General features: G+C 47.4%; 1 protein-coding gene across 1 annotated transcript in view; it reads left to right on the top strand.

The window, feature by feature from the left end:
• The window catches only part of USP48 (ubiquitin specific peptidase 48), a 1,688,863-nt gene that overhangs the window by 334,561 nt on the left and 1,335,112 nt on the right, over positions 1-19,190 (top strand). Inside the window, exon 7 of the mRNA XM_069610955.1 lies at positions 8,882-9,015. Within this exon, the coding sequence (XP_069467056.1) occupies positions 8,882-9,015 (134 nt within the window). The remainder of the gene's footprint in view (positions 1-8,881; positions 9,016-19,190) is intronic.

Here is a 19,190-nt window from a genome sequence, read left to right as displayed (position 1 = left end):
GTTTGCGAACTATGCTACCTGTTTCTAGTTGTCGTAGTTCTTCCCTTTTTGTCGGTGGCCTGCTTAATCTTTTGTAGTCTATCAGGGTCCACAGATTGTGCCATGAGGTCGAGTTGTTTGATTTCATTTCGGAGTCTACTTTCTATGAGTTGGCGTTCTCTTTTCTTCGCTGCCCCCACTTTGATAAATAATCCCCTTCAGGTAGCCTTTGCCGGCCTCCCATACTATATTTGTGGAGATTTCGCCTGTATTGTTTTGCTCAAAGTATTGGGTGATGCCTTGCTCGAACTGTTCCCGAAAGATTGGATCCTTAAAGAGCGTCTCGTTGCATCGCCATTTGAAGCTCCTCTGAGGGAGGGCCATCTGATCAATAATGACCGTGACCATGTCGTGGTCCGACCATGTGACGGGAGATATGGTAGCTTCGGACATTGCTGCAGTGAGTGGCGAGGTCAGGTATATATAGTCGATTCTGGAGAACGTCGCATGAGGTGTAGAGAAGGTGAAGCCTGTTCGGTTCGGGTTCATGTGTCTCCATGCGTCAGTAAGATTGTAGGCGTCCATCATGTCCGCAGCCGGTGGGCGCCCAGAGCCTGACGTGAGTGGAGGGGTCGTAAGTGGGTTGCCTGCTTGCCTATCCTGATTTGGATCCATCCACGTGTTAAGATCGCATCCTAGGATTTCTTCACCCTCTGCTTCATTCATGACTTTGGGGATTGTTTGTTGTAGAAATTTGGACTATCCTGTATTGGGTGCATACACGGACGCAAGAGTGATGAGCCTTGTATCTTGCCAACTAGTACTAGTGCTCTGCCACTCACATCCCTCCAGGACTTTAGGAGTTCAAATCGTATCGTTTTTTTGACTTAGATGCTGACTTCCGCTTTCTTTAGTGGACCTGAGCCCCAATATTCCGAGCCTAGCTTGGCGTATAGGACCTTCCTCTCATCTCCTTTGCTGTATCGGGTTTCTTGTAAAAAGAGTACATCTTGCTTTGCTCTCTTGAATTCTCTGGACACTAGCGACCTTTCGGTGGGGGAGTTAAGCCCCTTGACATTCAGCGTGCCAATTTTGAATATGCCATGCCTGTCATTTAATTCGTCATGACCGTGGATCAGTGGTATGTTCATTGAAATCGGTCTTCACGTCGCGCTGCCCATCGCAGGGAGTCGCCGCAGTGGAAGTAATCTGATAGCTGCCCCTAACTAACAGAGGCTTTGAGATTTGATGTGCCCCCCACCCCCCCAAGGTATTAGGCATAATACCCGTTGCCCCCGGATCTAGCTGTCCGCCCCTAATTTTCCTCATGAGGGTCTGTGTTCCAGTTAGATGGCGTCCGAGTTGGACCAGGTGTGTACAGCCGGTCCACTGTCGGACGACTAGTGCGGGTCGTAACCACATGACCCCGAACATGGCTAACATCTCTTTAACATTCTGAGCACCCCCCCTTTCTTTGCACTTTAGCCTTAACAACACTTTAACATTCTTCCCCCACCAGCCGTTCGTCCCTGCGCATCAGGTGGCAGGCTTATCGTGTGTCGGGTCCGGCCGATCCACTGTACGGGACTCCTGAGTGCTGGTGGTTTCTGAACAATGGTTTCGAGGTGAACATCGCCATGATGAGGGACCTGCGTGTGCCGTCATTTGTTACTGTCCGGTGCATCATTGGGTTGTCTGTACTTTCTGGATCCCTTGACTTTTCTCCTCCTCGGTGCTTGGAGCCCCCATCTCGCTCTGTCCTGTACTGGTTCCTCTTGTGCTCCCTCACTTGGGCCAGTTCCAAGAAGGTCTGCGATACACTCACAAATCTCTTCTTCAGAGTGGAGCATTACCTTCCTACTTCCGTGTTCAAACGTGAGAGAGAAGGGGTATCCCACATCTGGTACCTTGATCTTCAAGCCATTTCGTTAGGGGGCTACAGAGATGCCGCAGGGCCAGGGTTTGCGAAGATAAGTCTTGAAAGATGGTCATCTGGCCTACCCCGAGGGTGAGGACTCCACCGGACCTGGCCTTCACGAGTATCCTGGCTCTATCTTGGTATTTATGAAATCTGGCAAGGACGGATCTCGGACTGCATGGCGGCCCACCAGCTCTATGTATTCGCTCTATTGTAGGTTCGTCAATGTTCTCGTCTGCAGCTAGGATTCTGATGATATCGTATATAGCTTGCTTGAGGTTTTCCTCTGTTTCCGCTTCCCGTTCCGGTATTCCGAAAAATCGCAGGTTATTTCTTCTTTCTCTATTGTCTAAATCGTCTATTTTCAGACGGATTTCATCCTCCCTCTTCTCTATTTTGCGCATTCTGAGGTCTAGTTGGGTTTCTAGTGTATCTATCGAGGCTTGATTGTTTTCGACACCCTCCAGTGTCTCCTCGATATTGTCCACTCTCTGGGTCATTTTATCAATTTTGCCGCCGAGGTTAGCGCCCATATTCCGAATTTCGCTCCGGAGAGCGGCGATGTCTCCCTTAGCGGCTGCTGCACCCATCTCCGAAGCTTCCACTGACATTATGGGGTTTATTTCCGGGTCCAGGTGTGGTGGAGTGTATGCATACCTGGCCAACTTGCTTTGGGTACTCATATGCTGCTTGAGTGCGAGGAGGCACATGCCCCGGGAGTGGGGGCCCTACCCTCTGCACTGGCGTGGGATGAAATTCTTGGAGTGCATGGTGGGACTTTGCTCAAAGGGTCCAGAGTATTGGGAGCGTAATGGTGGGAGGAGGCACACGCCCTGGGACCAGGGGCCTTCCCCTCCGTTTGCGTTGGCTTCCGACCCCGATGCGATGCCTGGGGAGGGGTCTAGTGCAGGCGCAGGCTTGTTTTTGGGCCCCAGTGGAGTTCCGATGGACAGGTCCCGTAATGGGGGGGGTTTTAGGCTCTAGCGAGGCTCTGGGGGGTACCCAGACGGATATTCCATTCGAGTTCGTTGTCAATCTGCTTATGTAGCTCTTGGAGGGGCAGTTGACTGGCTGTTACGCCGAGGAGAGCACACGCCCCATTGGTGGGGGCCCAACCCTCGGCGTTGCCCTCTGTTCAGGGGCTAGCTCCTTGCATTGTACGGCGTAGTACCCATTGTTGTGCTCGAGAGGGGTTCCTGGAACAATTCCACAGACGTATGCGTTGGGTCTCGGACCATGGATTATGGTGGAGCGGTCAAATGGAGGAGGACTGGGCCCAATGTGGGGTGGTTTCGGAGGAAGAACACTTCATATGAAAGCTGGGAGGATTCTGTTGGCTGCGCGCTTGTCAATGCCTCCTGGGGGAGGGGGACAGGTGACTGTGGATTCCCTTGTAGGGATTCTGGGGGAAAGCAGTCCTTCCGCCGGGAGTGTGGCACAGGGCGTGCTTTGGGGTGTCTTCTATTGGGGGTCTGATTTCTGTGGCCTATGCTAGAGCCATGAGGAAGTGCTAGGGCCACAAGTCTGGGACCGGGGCCTCCTCTCTCAGACCAGACCACCAGTGCTCAGTTCATATGGGCCCTCCGGGCCTTTTGAGGCGGGGGTGTAGGAGGAGATCCGGGTGAAGGCACCCCTTCCCGGGGGGGGGGGGGGCGAATGGCGAGTGCTGGTGGTAGCGGCGGCGGGTCCAGGAAGAGGCCCAGACCAACCCGCGCACCCCCTGCAGCTGTGTCTTTGGTCGAGGGTGGATAGCGGGGGAGGCCCCCCTCTGCGGTCAGGAGGCGCTTCAGCAGAAGACGAGGCCTTGGCGTATGGTAGGCACCGCAATGTATTCTGGGGGGAGCAGGGAGGGCACTTACCCTCTCTACTGTGCTGCGCCTCTCGGCGGGGCGCTGGACGCCGATGCAGCTCGAGCAGCTGGGCGGGGAGGGCGCGCAGACACCTATGCAACGCATCCACCAGCTCTTTTAGGGTCCTTAATTCGGGCAGTGAAGCGGAGACTGCCCGTGAGAGCCGCAGCGCAGCCCGCACTCTCTGTGGGAGGGACTGGGCATCTCGGAGTTCGTTCCCGCTCCGCCGACGCCTCAACTGCTGCATGTGCGCTCGGGGAGGGGAGGCACGCGCCGTTGACCTTTTCTCCGGACTGGGTCCACCGTTTTCAGCCAATTTCATTCATCTGGTGGGGGACAGGATCATGCTGCTAGGGCTGTCGTTATGCACAGGGGGGGGGTTAAAAGTGCAGGCTCAGGTCACTTTTGGGGCCCGTGGGTCTGGAGCTCACACAGAGTTGCGTCTCATCCGTGCGCCCCCTGGTGGCCGATCGAAACCATACTTTTAAAGGAAATAGCAAAACTGTACAATTTGTAAACTACTATTTCACAATAAACGCTCCGAGAACCTCCGGAGACTGACTTATGCAATCAAATAGGTAATTGTTTTCTTCGTTCTCAATCCACAAATGTTTATTGTGAGTCACGGGGTGTTCCTTCTTGATATAAGAACACATTGGACGCACTGTGAATCGCAAAACTTTCCATGATCTTCGCGCTATGCCTCCATATAAACGATATCAAGTTGCTCCTTATCGCTGCCATGGCGTACGGGCATATGGGCCCGTGTCAATCATCCCAAAAAAGCATCACTGTCATCCACCCACTGATGTTAATCTGTAGCTGACGGTTAAAAAAAAAGTCACTTGGTATCTGGAATCTATGACTATCGCAGAAAGTCAAGATGGAGCTATTTTAAAAAAGATAACAAATGTCTCAGTAGCCAATCTTATTACAGTTTATCATTTTAACCATTAATTTGGACCCCTGTTGCAACTATTGCTAAACACGGACATCAAAACAATAACTCACACAGAACAACGTGCAAAGTACTCTTTAAATTGCTCTACAAGTTACAGCTACAGAGTATGGTCAGCTCGAAATGGGATGCTAAGGCTGACGCTGCAATCGGAGGGCTAAATAAAACCAAGAACAAAACATACACAGAATTTTAATTAAATAGTACCGTTCAATTCCGCGTTTCTGAACTTGGGGGAACCCACTGCTGAACTACACCCATCTTGATGCTGCACTGCCCATGTGCCCACAATAAAACAAACTACAGACACAAGCTGTAATTGTGTGTCATTGCAATATACCACACACAACAAAAAATACAATTTACCCCACCAATAATGTCACTGAATGATATTTTGACTAGTTTGTGTATAAAATCGTCCAAAGTAAAACTCACATAATATTCGGCATTTCCATTCCATCGGCGTAAAACACGCACTGCGTTCACTTCAACGATTTTTCTTAAAATGAAATTACATGTTCCTTTATCCAATTTTTGAGTGGTCAACATTATGGACCCATGGTCCTTCACGCGTCGAGGTCCATTGATTTATATAAATTAAAGCTAGTTTCTCTTCCTATCCTTTATACCTTCCATCAGCGACTATCGATAACATCCGACAGCGATGAAGCAAACGACTGTCGAAGACTCCCATCGGTGGATCCATCCGGCCTTGGAGGTCCGTTTCGGGCTTCGGCCCACACAGTAGGGAGAGAGGGGGGAGGACATTTGAGATTGTATTTATCCCTTTCATACATTATTCTAACATAGCTGCAGTTTCATTTCATTATGGATAGAACCCCTTTCAAGTTCTGCCCTAAGTGCAACAAAAAATTCCCTTGTCGACAAGCACCTGGTGTGCAACCTTTGACTCCCTCGGGATCACGTCGAAGGGACCTGTCGAGCCTGTAAGCTCTTTAAACCCAAGACGTTAAAGGACCGTTTAACCAAGCGCTGGGCCCACCAAGCCATGCAGGCCGAGGCCACCATGGACGTGGAGGGGGATTTACAGCAACGGCAGCAATGCTGCGTTTTCCGAAGGCGATGGGGATACTTCAGTTTCCCAAGCCTCTGACCCCAACAGACAGATTGGCGGCATTGTCACAGGGACGACCCCCGGCGGCATCAGCGCTCACACAGCCCCGTACACTAAGCACACACCCAAGGGCTGAGACTCGACGCGTTCGGCGAACAAAGGCCCACGCACAAAGTCTAGGGAGAGGTCCACAGAATCCCTGTCCTCTGGGCACTCGAGGTCCCGATCGCTGATCGCCGTACTCGCGCTACACGCCATGCTACCTCATGTCAGAAAAATAACAATCTGAGGGACCTCGACACGTGAATGACCATGGGTACAGTGGATGTCCGACTAGGGATAGTATTACTGGCACGCCCTGTCGACGTCCCTTTTCGAGTTTTGAAAACAACTGTAATACTCTGCAGCTTCCACTAGATGTCGACCTATGCACAGCATGTGAATCTAAGCAGATACAAGCATCAGAAATATGATTACGGTGAGTAATGTAATATATATAATCTATTGCAGTGCCCCGTAAGGCGTAACCCAACGCTGTTGATAGGATACATTTGATCCATCCCAAATGAGCAGGATGTCATCTATGTATAGCTTCCACAGGATCACATGCTCCACAAAGCCATTCTCATTGAGAGCATGTGTGTCCTCATATTCGGCCATAAAGAGATTGGCCAAGGATATTTAGCCCTCATTGGGACACCCTTCACTTGTGTGTAGTATTTGTCGTCGAACAAGCAGATATTATTTAATGTAAATCGTAGAAAGAATTTTATAATTTCTACATGTTTGTAGTAGGACACTGAGTATTTCCTGAAGGTGTAATCAATGGTCTAAATGGATAGGCCATGGTCTATAGAAATATATAATGCTGCCACATCTAGTGTAGCCAACTTATACTTGTCCTTCCATTCACAATCCTTCAGCATGGTTATTACTGCCGTACTGTATCCAAGATAGGTTGGTAATGAGAGTACATATTTTCTAATAGCATGATTAATATATTTGGATAGGCCTTCGATCACCCATCCTATCCCACTAATAATGGGTCTGACCTCTGCTAGTTCTAAAAAGGGCTTGTGGATCTTGGGTAAGAAATATATTGTTGGAATTTTGGGTTCTTGAATAGAGGGAAATGTCTTATCTGAGAGATGCCCTGATAAGTGCGACTGGGATATTTCTGTCTGGAGTTTGGCTACAATTTGCTTGCTAGGATTATAGGGTAGAACTTTGTAACAGCCTGGTGTTGCCAGATGCATCAACCCCATATTAATGTAATCAGTTCTGTTGAGTATGACCACATTACTGCCTTTATCGGCTTCTTTGATAAAAATGTTACTATCAGATGGCAGTATCTTGAGAGCCTGGCCCTCATTCCAACTAAGATTGGCTTTGTGATTGCTACGGTACGTTGGACGTGTGTTGTCAAGCAATTTGTGAATGTCATTTGTTACCGCCCGATGAAAATTGTTGAATACGCTGTCGCTCGATGTCTGGGGCGTGAATTTGGATTTGGGTTTAAGCTCAACTAATGGCAGATTGCTCTGCTGAACTTGTAACTCTGAATATATTGTGTCTCGATCTATTGGTACACTGTTGTCCAAAGAAACAAGTAGTTTGGTATCTTCAATGTCAGAAATAGAGAGTGAACTAGAAGGTAGTGGTTGACTTTTCGTCGTAGGTGTTGTCACTTGTGTCACAAAACATTTTTTAAGTTTAAGTTTGTGAATAAACTTGAAAAGATCTATTTAAAAATCACTATAATCTGTACTGGTCATTGGAGCAAATGATAGTCCTTTTTTTAAGGACTACTTTTTCTGCCTCTTTTAGTACCCTATTTGACAGGTTAACTAGATTGGGTGAGATCATATCTGTACTAGTCTCCTCGCACTCAATCTGGTCAGTCTGCTGGTTGTCCCTTGGCCTCTGCTTGTGCCGGCCTCCCCTCCCCCTAACTTTGGATTTTGTGTTATAATATTTTGTACAAGGGGGATCTTGGAATCTGAATTGTCTGGTGTTTCTTAGGTTACCCTTTTTGTATCGCCAGATCTGTTCTGAAAAAAATACCTCCCTGGTCTGGTGCTATCTGTACTACTGTCAGTTGGTTCAGGTGGGGCATTGGGATTCATTTCTCCTTCTGATTCTACATCAGAACTCCCTGGCGTAGTGTTGGGAGTACTTTCACATAATTTGTTTTTGGGAACATCATCATATTTGGGTTAAAAGGTATAAACCCTGTCTGCTCGGTAATCCCGTTCGTCCCTAAAGAATTTTCGGGATTTGCATAGTTTGTCATCTTGGTAGGTTTTCAGAATGCCATGCCTCTTATTGTAGTTACTCTGTCTAGTACTCTCTGGGTTGGTCATTTCACTAATTTCTCCATGGAGTTTATCTGTCATCCAGTACTCTGGTGTGCTCTCTTTTGGCATGTTCAATCAGCAGTTCAATCATAGTGTTGGAGCTCTGATTTAAGATTGTCTTCCCATTTATAAGCCATGTCTTGGTCGTCCTTATTTTCGAAATTGGGTAAGATTAGAATTTTTAATTTAACTTGAGATTCTTCCACTTTTAAGATAATTAGACAGGGAGGCTTGCTCCCAATACTTATTGATTTCCTTCTTGGATAGCCTTTCAAGTCGAATGAATTTTTGCCTCAGTGTTTCGCTTCCAGTACTTCTGTTGCAGAAAGTATTGCTGTTCGTACCTCTGGGTGCAAAGAGGGCTACCCTACCCTCTTCAATGCTGTACCCTGGATCGTATTCCTCAGCAAATCACTGCTATCAATCTTAACACAATGGTTCATTACCACTAGTAAAAGAGTTTTAATTAAGAATTATGAAAAGAAATATTGCCAAAATGGTGTTTGTTAAAAGACATATTTAAAGCCAGCATTGTGAGAACTTGTAATTGTTTTAATATTAGTTAAAACTGTGCTCTTGATTCCTAGTTTGTGTAACTAGTATGTCATTAAATATATTGTTTGATATAATTGCAATTTGTCCTTAGTAAACATGATTGCCCATAAAGTACGACACTGTCTTAAAACCATAAATTGTTATTTGGATGTTCTTTGTATAACATGATTCTTGTATCTCTGAGGTCAGGAAGAAAAATTAGAAGGGGACAATCGATATTTTTGTGAGAACTGTCAGAGCAAACAAAACGCAACACGAAAAATCCGCCTGCTCAGTCTACCACCCACGCTCAACCTGCAATTGATGCGATTCGTGTTTGACAGGTAAACTGTTTATCCATGTGTATAGGGTTATGTAGTCTTATGTCCAGATCCATTTCCTACATACATATGGGATGCCGTTCCCGGGAAGGAGACAGGTTTCCTTTCCTTTGGTACACTCCTAGTCCCAGAGCAATAGCACCCAGGTCACCTCTTTGCTTTTCTGTAGTTTCTGCTTTTTCCTGAAGATAAACTTCTGGACCACAGGCTTGTCTGCATTTACTCTGTATAAATTGGTTATACACTCTGCATCTAAGTTACCTTCGCAATGTGGTAGAGGGAATTGGGATTTAGATCTAAATTGCACATTGTCGGACATTGATTGGTGCCGCATATGTACAAGTCCAGATAAATACAAAGTAGATTTAGATTTGAGATACTCACAACAAAGAATTAATCATTATTTATATTGGTCCCCATGGAAGATGAGAATGAGTAAACTGTGCAATGGGGACTTATGTTGGAATTGTAAAAGGGAGGTGGGCACTACGCTCCACATGTTGTAGTTATGTGGTAAATTACAATTATCTGGGATGGTGTCTTTCAGAGGTTGAAGTTGGTTCTGAATCTCTCTATACCCAGAGATCCACTTGTCGCTGTGTTAGGTTTACTGCCCTCAAATATTAGGTTAACTACAAGTAAAATATTTTGGATATATAGAGACCTTTTGTTAGCCAAGAAGCAAATCTTGAAATGGTGATACTTCTCCTAATATTGACGATTGGCTGCAGAGCTTGTCCCTTTTGTCCAGGAGGGAGAAAATATCCTTTAAAGCAAAAGACCAGCTTGCTAAATATGGGAGTATATGGGGTGCATTTAATGATCTTTATGCTTGAATATATGATCGTGTTCTAGGGTTCTTGTTTTGCTTTGTTTTTTATTTTTGCTCTTTCTTTTTATTTATTTCCATTACTTTGTCGTCTCCCTCTGTTACTACTTATAGATTATTTTAGGAGATTGTGTGAATAAGTGTGACTTTGTACATTTGAGATATTGTATTATGTTTTATTGCTTCTATATGGTCCTAAATGTATAAATAAAGTTTTGAAGAAAAAAAATCTGGACCACAGGCTATCTTCCAAGGCACCTTGGTATCGCCCACACCTACAAGCAAAAACATTACTCGGTCTTGCCTTGCGTCATACCATAACAGCATAGAATTAGACCCCTCTACCCCATGCCAGCGTAGTATGGTTACTGTTACTAGCAAATATTTCTTCCCACTTGCCAGTGGTGGTGTCAGGTTGATGTTACCTTCTACAAGCCATGTGTTGCCCTCTTAGGCTTGAACCCCTGAACAGACTCTGGCTCCCGCTTTCTATCTCCTGACAAGACAGGGTCCTGGCTCCCTGCAAGCATGTTAGCAGGTGTTCTGACCTTACTTACGGTCAGCTGTGTGCCCCTTTTCTATATGACTGCAACACCCAAATTGTTTGTTAATGCTTTGGATTGGCTACGTAATCTCCCCATCAGTTGAGTTACATGTTTAGTTAAGCCTCCTTCCCTTGTGTTGTCTTAGTGGTACCCTTGGGTGTTGTGCTTTTTCCCTTTTCTTGCTCCACCCTAATTGATTGATTGGCTTCTGGAGCCCAGACCTAAGTCAGAAAGCCTTGGTGCCCACATCAAGGTTCAGCAAAAGCAAGTGTGCCGGGTTGCGGCTCTGCCTTAACCTTCATACAGATTCAGTGTTTACCAGTGAGTGCCAATACATTAATTACTAATATGACAATTGGCTTCAAGAACACACCACTCCCTTAGATGGTTCAAGGTTTTTTATTATGAATTTAAGGGATGTCCTCCTCGCTCTCTCATCTTCCCCAGCTCTCACTGCATCCTAGCCCAGACATCCCTAAGCCCCACAAGGATCACTAGAGATGGGTAATGCCTACTATCTAGAGGCTTGCTGGCTATAGGTGAGGGCCTAAAGGAAAAAAACCTTATCTATCATACTTCCTCTGTGGTCTTCTGGGAGAATCCTAAACTGGTGTCCTTCAATATGAATTCTAACAGGAGCTGGTGCCTTCCAGCTGCCCAGGTCTCGCCTGATCTTCTCTCTTTCACGCTTTGACTTCTCTGGCCCTTTCTTCTACTCTCCTTCTATTCTCCATTTTCCATCATTTTCCCACTCTCTCCTTCTCTCCTCCAATGTTATTCTGCCTTGCGTCTACTCCGACTCTCTCTCTTTTCCAGTCTCCACTCTCCATCACAATACTTGCTCTTCCCACTATTCTCGACTCCCACTACTTTCTATCTCTCCTTCTCACAGCCACACTGCTTTTACTCGGCCTCACTTATGCCCCTACCATTACACTGAATCTCACCCACTTACCTCACTTGCCATACATGCACACACATACCAAAGTACCACGTTCTCTCACCCACCAATACCTCACCTTGCACATGCTTTGTTAGTCTCTTCTATGCTTTCCTTCCCCTGCCTTGTCTCTTAGACTGCCTTTTCCTCCCCTGACCTCACTTGAACCACCCAACCTTTGTTGTTCCTGTCCCTTTTTATTCTCCTCCGCCCCTTCCATTGGTTCTCCTCCTCAGCTGGTGCCCCGGACAAATCTCTACCTTGTTCTCCCTCAGGGGTTGGGATACAGAGACAGAAAACACCCTTTAAGCAGCACCCGCCTTTTGAATTTGGGTGCACCAGTGCCTCACAAAAGCAGCATGCTACACCAAAAATCAATTTGAGTTCGTAGCTCGTGGCAGATGAGCATCCTGATTGGCGGTTTGCTGCAAACAACATTCCACCGGCTTGATGTTCGTTGGCCGCATCTCTCGCCAGTGGGTTGTGGACTCCTTCCCTAGCCGCACAGACTTTTGTGCTTGGTAGTCCTAAAATGAAAGCAAAAACACTGACCTGTGTTGGTAAGGTAGAAATGGGGTGAATGCATGTTGTACTTTCAAATTGCAACCAAGCACATGTGGAGAGGACAGAGAATGGGGCCTTCCCAACATCCTCATCGCTCCTCTGGCACATGATTGGCTCTAGCAAACACCCTCGTAGCCCTCTGACAGCCCTGGGTTGAGAGTGGACCTCCTTCATCCCTACCCCCTTCACAGGGTCAGGTTCTTTACTATGTCACACTAAGAAAAGCCTTTGTGTCAAAGTTATTTCTGCAATCCGTGGTTGCACCTCTGTGCTGCAATGCCTGTGTGATAAGTGGTCCCTTCTGTTGGTCCTAGTCCAAAGTTGTAGTTGCAGGCTTTTTATTTTTTGGATCCCCAGTATATATTCCCTGTGACTTTGGGTCTAGATGCCGTGCTTTCTGCAGCAGTTTTTCCGTTGCAGATCCATATTATTTATGCACAGTCGGCCTTTTAACTGATTACTCTTGGGTCATTTGCAACACTTTTTCACTCTCTTCAGACGTTGCTTTGAAGGTGGGAAGAGGGACAGCCTCAAGGTTCTTTTTTTCAGAGGCACCTGACTTGCTGCCCAAGAATGGGATTTTCGAACTCTTAATGCACCTCATGCAGTCAAACACTAAAGCGCACTCTACAGCCCAAAGGGATTTATAGCTGTGTTTGCATGTATGCACATTTGAGCCTAACATCAAGACTCGTTTTGAGGTACTGCTGAGGTAGGCTCATACTGGTCAGCGTTCTAAATTGCTGGACCCTTTAAAGCATTCTGTGTTCTGAAGGTTCCTTGTGACCTATACATAAACCTGCTCTAGTCTGGACATGTAGAGATTTTGAGGCTTTCCAGGCATCGCAGATTTCTTAGCAAGTTGCCAGTGATGCCACGAACATTGGAACACATGGATCAGATGCCTGGGCTCCTCCATAGCAGTGCATACCACACAATGTGCTTCTAAACCATTCCAAGTTTGTGTGGGAGGGAATATGGTGAAGCTGTGGTACACACCCCCGGATCCCAAGTTGCAGAGGTATGCCACATGGAAACCCTCAGCTGCTTTGGACTTGGTGCCGATTCCACATGACCCAGACCAAGAGGACTGTTTTCCTCCTAACGCCTATTCTATGCTACAGCAACCTCATTTTACACTGTAAAGATTGGCACAGCTCCTGCTTAGTCGGGTTACCAGCCGGCTCAACCCAACCACATGGTCCCGGTTCCCTCATATGCGCAGGTTTAATTCCTTTCCAGCAAATTCCACCAATTCTCAACAATCTATGTAATGTCCTTCTTCAGGCACATCATGAAATGGGTCACACTATAGTGCATGAACCGCACCACCACCTCCTCCTCCTTACGCACTGCCACAATCTGAGGGTTCCAACTTCTCCCTCTGTGGAATGGCACTGGCAGATTTTGTGGCCCCCAATGGTCTTGACGCCTCTGATTATAATGGGTTTTTCTGCAGCCTACTGAGGTCGATTACCCAGTTGAAATGGAAAGTTCCCCTCCTTGTTAAGCCTTCAATAAGAGGGTCATGGGCGGATTATGGAATTCCTAAACCTACAAACACATAAACTGCAACTGTACTAACAGGTGTGTTGGGAGTGTTACTTATGGCAATAACAGACAGAACTGGAATCCGTCTTGGGTCCCATCAAGTAGCCTGCAGGAAGTCTGAAATAATTCTGCTGTGCAAGAAGGGAGGGCGGGATCAACTGGTAAACTATCGTCCAATTTCCCTCCTGGACAGTGCAGGCAAACTATTTGGGAAGCTTTTGTTGTCCTGGCTCCAGGACTGGGCCGATAACGATGCCGTCACAGACCTTCCGGCGGGATTTAGGAGGAAAAAGGGTACGCTGGATCAATGTTTTGTGCTATATTTGTTGGTCCAGAAATATGTCATATTGAATAAGATGAAATTATTCTGAATTTCTGGATCTCAAACCGGCTTTTGATTCAGTATCCTGGGAAAAATGATGGAGCATCCTCGCCTGTTGGAATGTCCCCTACAATCTGATAGAAATGATCGCTCTACTGCATTAAGAAAACAGTGCCTTTGTCCGTTATGGGCTGTGAGGGGAATCCACAAAGTAATTCCTGGTTACTAAGGGGGTAAGGCAAGGGTGCACCCTGGCCCCTATATTTAACTTTTATATTCAGGACGTCATAGATGCTCTAGTGATGGGATGTCAGGATTGTCCGAAAATGTCCCCCAACAAATACCCCACATTATTCTATACAGATGATGCAGTTCTTTTGTCTACTACTCCGCAATGCTTGAAGGCAGCCTTGGAAATATTTAGCCAGAAATATCGGTAGTTGCAAGTGGAGCTTAACATCGACAAATCAAAAGTTTTGGTTTTCAGGCCCCAATTTGCAAAATATACTCTGTTGGTGGTAGAGGTGGATGGAACTCGATTGACCTAAGTAAAATGCTTCGATTATCTCTGTGTAAGGTTCCAAGATGCGGGAGGGCGGGTAGAATAGGTGAAGCACTCTTATCACCTTGGAGAAACTTAGTGGGTCTGTTAAATCATTCCATGTTAAACATAAAGGTGGAGCCATCTCACCCAATCTGAGCCGATATGGAAAACAAAGTGTTACATGCGGCCGTTTATGGGGATGAACTCTGGGCCCACCCCAATGCGAAAGAAATTATCTCAAGTGAACGTAAATTGTTGTTACTGCCCAATAGTGCTCCCTCCACTTTGGTGTTTATTGTACTTGATATAATCCCTGTGGCCATTAAGTTCAAACTTAAACCTGTACTATTCTGGTTAAAACTGTTGTCCGAAGAAGGCCTAGAAAATGTACGGTCTGCATTGAGCCATCTTATGTTACTATACTGTGGGTGCTCTATAGCATGGCTTTGTCATCTGAAAAAGTCTTGAAAGAAGTTGGCGAATGTGATTTGTGGTCCAACCTTGAGAGCCAATGGGTAGGTGCCAAGAGAAGAATTAAAGCGACTTTGGTCAATAAAGCTTAAGACTATCTACTGTACTCCGCCATGGGCCAATAAAAGGGCCCAGATTATCTTGAGCTTTCTCCCTTCGGCAATAAAGCCTCTTTGAATTATGTCCGACTGGCTTTGGAAAGATCGCTATACCTACGCTTAAGACTTGGCACTTTACTGTTGGCATCTGTCACCCAATCATGATACTTCTCTAACACAGCACAATGTCCTATGTGGGAATTTAAAAGAAATAATCTTACATTTTATGCTACTATGTCAAAAATCCTTGCACCTTAGGCAACAGTATCTGAGCCCAGTATTACGAAAACTGGGGCTTTGGGATACCAAATCAGCACGGACTCTGCTAGAAATTAGCCAAGACCCCTTTGTGGTATTTGGGTTTGCACGCTATATTCAGAGGACATGGCTTTTAAGGAATACATGTTTGAATTTGTATGGTAAATTAGCAGTTTTAAGTACATCTTATTCCTTGTACCACATCAGACAAAAGTTCTGGGTTGTATACACCCCTTATTTAGAGGATTCACCGTTATCTCAATTTTTGATGCTTGTGTAATCTGCTTAGATCACATGCTATGCATAGGCCGACATCTAGTGGAAGCTGCAGAGTATTACAGTTGTTTTTCGAAACTCGAAAATGGGCGTCGAAATAGGGTGTGCCAGTAATACTATACCTATTGTGACATCCCCTGTACCCATGATTCCTCACGCGTGTGGGTCCCTCAGATTGTTTTTTTCCGCTATCGTGAGCGATCGCTAAATATAAGCGGAGTCCATTTTCGGTGTACGCCGTTGAACTTTATTAAGTTACTGTGTCTTCCCGTCCTTTTGCCGATGCCGTGTATCAACGCGGTAAAGATTGAAGAAGACTTTGAAGCTGACCGTCGGACAAAGACTTCGACGGCACTACCCGGCCTTGGAAGGCCCTTGTGGCCTCTGTCGTTCAGTAGGGAGAGTGGGGGGTGGACATAAACATGTATATTCCCACCTTTTACCATAGTCGCTCAGCTGCCTACCTACGTTATGGAGCGTATTCCTTTTAAGTTCTGCTCCTCTTGTAATAGGAAGTTCACGTGGGTCGACAAGCATAGGGTCTGTAACCTTTGCTTGAATAGAGACCACAACGAGGTGCATTGTCGGGCATGTAAACTACTCTGACCGAAAACCCTCAAGGACAGGCAAACAAAACGTTGGGCCCATCACGCCATGCAGGCCGAGGCCTCCATAGACGTCGAAGAGGCATCCAACAACGGCAGCAACGCCGTCCCTTCGGACGGTGACGGGGAGCCCCAGCGTTCCCCAGTGCCAGCCCCCGACCCTAGTAGACAGGCCAGCGGTCCTGTTATGGGGAAGACACCCAGCGGCAAGGGCACCACACTCCCCACAAACACACACCCCACGGCAATGCAAGTAAAGTCGACCGTGAAGGGCAAATCATCTGATTCTTTGTCCTCTGGGTGCTCCGAGCGGCCGCCGCATGACAAGCCCGTTAAAACCAGTCACCCGGCTCGATACTCCCCCCGTCTGGCCACGCGACGGTGAAACACGCTGCGCAAGCCATCCCCGCCGTCGAAGTTCGGCCTACATCCGGGGACAAGTCCAGGGAGTCCTCCTTAACCACCTCTTCAACCTGGAGCTCCAAAAAATCTGCTTCTAAGAGCAGGGACCATAAGGAGAGAGACGGATCCAGTTCCTCTAGAGCATGGGTGCACAACATACGGCCCGCAAGCAGCATCGGCCGCCCTCCATTAGTGAAGTCTTTGTTGTCTTTCGGGCCGGACAAAACACAGGCCCTCATTGGTTCAGTGCACACGAACCACGCAGCTCCTATGAGCCACGTAGCGCGTGTGCTACACCAATGGAGTGCCAGCACTACGGCTGGCGTGGCCAGAAAGGCTTGATGCCGGAAAGCATTTCAGCCTGGCTTGCCACGCCAGCCGTAGTGCCAGCAGCCTCGCCAGCGTTCCAGCACGTCTGGGTAAGTACATTGGGGGGGAGGGGCTGTGTGTGTGTGTGTGTGTGTGTGTGTGTGTGTGTCTGTCTGTCTGTCTCGGGTCCGTCCTGACTGTGTTTTTGTTTGTATGTTGAGATGTGGAGGTGGGGGGGTGTGTCGGGTGTGTTTGTATTTGTATGTCTGCAGTGTATGTTGAGATGCGGAGGGGGTGTGTATGCGGAGTCTGCCTGAATGTGTTTTTGTATGTATGTTGAGATGAGGAGGTGGGGGGTGTGTCGGGTGTGTTTGTATTTGTATGTCTGCAGTGTATGTTGAGATGCGGAGGGGGTGTGTGTGTCGGGTCTGCCTGAATGTGTTTTTGTATGTATGTTGAGATGTGGAGGTGGGGGGGTGTGTCGGGTGTGTTTGTATTTGTATGTCTGCAGTGTATGTTGAGATGCGGAGGGGGTGTGTGTGTGTGTGTGTGTGCCGGATCTGCCTGAATGTTTTTGTGTGCAAGTGAAGTGTATGTTGAGATGTGGGGGTGGGGGTGGGGGGGTCCGGGTCTGTATGCGTGCATGCTTGTGAGTTTGTTTGGTGAGTTGGGGGGTGGGGGGGGTCCGGGTCTGTATGGATGCATGGTGTATGCATGTGAGTTTGTATGGTGAGTTGGGGGTAGGGTCTGTATGGGTGCATGGTGTATGCTTGTGGGTTTGTGTGCTGAGTTGGGGGTGGGGGGGGTTCGGGTCTGTATGGGTGCATGGCGAATGCTTGTAGGTTTGTGTGCGGAGTTGGGGGTGGGGGTGGGGTTTGTATGGGTGCATGGTGTATGCTTGGTGGCATGGGGCATAGTGTTTGTTTGAAGGGGGGTGTCTTGGGGCATAGTGTTTGCATGAGGGGTGGGGGCCATGGGGCATAGTGTTTGGTTGGGCAGTGGGGGCCATGGGGCATAGTGTTTGCATGAGGGGTGGGAGCCATGGGGCATAGTGTTTGCTTGAGGGGTGGGGGCTATGGGGCATAGTGTTTAATAAAAATTAGGGGTTGAAAAAGCCTCCGGCCACGCCTACCGGCCCACCCACATTTACTTTTCGGCCCACTATAGCCATCATGTAGGGTACTTTCGGCCCTCTGTCAAAATCAGTTGTGCACCCCTGCTCTAGAGAAAGGTACTCACTTGACAAGGAGAACATTAAAAAACCTTCTGGCCAAGATAAGCGTATGTCCTTTCAGGATACTACAATACAGTCTTAAGAGACACATCAGCCTGACCCAATTAATCTTGAGGAAGAAAAGGAACATACCCTGTCTACCCCCACTCCTGCCTCCACCTACCCACGGGTAATACCCAGTTCGGCCAAATGGTCCGCAGACGACATTGACCGAGTCATGAGCCGCATGACTTGCCTAGCAAATTTCTTTGAAAAACATCCCCAAATTCTGCAGAACTTGAACACCACGCCTCCCACTACACAGGCGTCTAGTTCCAACATAACACCTACAGCCTCTCAGTCCCAGGCATCGGGTGTACCCTATAAGAAGAGATCTCTCCCCACTATAGAATTGGCGGTTGAACCACCACACAAGACTCCTTGTGCCTCCTATGATCTTTATGATCAGGATGTAGGGGATGAGGAATACTTAGAGGAGATTGAACCCCCTTATAGGGACATTGAGGGTTATGACGGGGAAGAGGACGACTAAGACCAGGAGGACTCGGAGTCTGTAGTTTTTGCAATGGACTCTCCAGTCCCGCAAGAGCCTGTATTACCAGACTCCCCTGTTGATAACCAGCCACTATTTAATGATATACTGATAAGGGCGGCAGAGCATTTCGGCATCGAAACACAAGAGGTGCAACAGGACAAAGACTTTGCTGTGAATATGTTAGCCGATTAAAAAACCGGCAACCCAGTTCATCCCCCTGCTCAAATCGGTCCAAGGAAGATTCCAACCTTCCCTAGAACAACCTAACGATACCAGGGCAGTAAACCCTAGAATCGAAAAGCTCTTCAGACCAGCACCTGCGACCCCCTATATATAAGTATATAAGGGGACAACTTCGACCTGACTCTCTGGTTGTTACCACCACCCGCAAAAGAGCTGGTACCCCCTTGTCCTCCTCCGAAGCCCCTCCGGACAAGGAGAGCAAAAAATTATATGCCATGGGCAGGAAGATGGCATCCACTGCAGCATACCAGGCCCGTATAGCAAACAACTCCACCTTGCTATCCTGCTATGATTGTACAAACTGGGATGAGGTAAAGGCACTATCAGAGTCCGCGCCAGAGCCACTGAAAGCAAAACTCTCCCTTCTGGCTGCCTAAGGCAGAGCTACAGCAGGCGTCCTTTTAAAGAATACCTTTGACGCAGCTGACAACGCTGGATGCGTTATTGCAGAA

The sequence above is a fragment of the Ambystoma mexicanum genome, chromosome 8 (assembly GCF_040938575.1).
Source record: "Ambystoma mexicanum isolate Mex_15411 chromosome 8, UKY_AmexF1_1, whole genome shotgun sequence".
Classification (NCBI taxonomy): domain Eukaryota; kingdom Metazoa; phylum Chordata; class Amphibia; order Caudata; family Ambystomatidae; genus Ambystoma; species Ambystoma mexicanum.
This window is presented reverse-complemented; position numbering and strand designations above follow the sequence as displayed.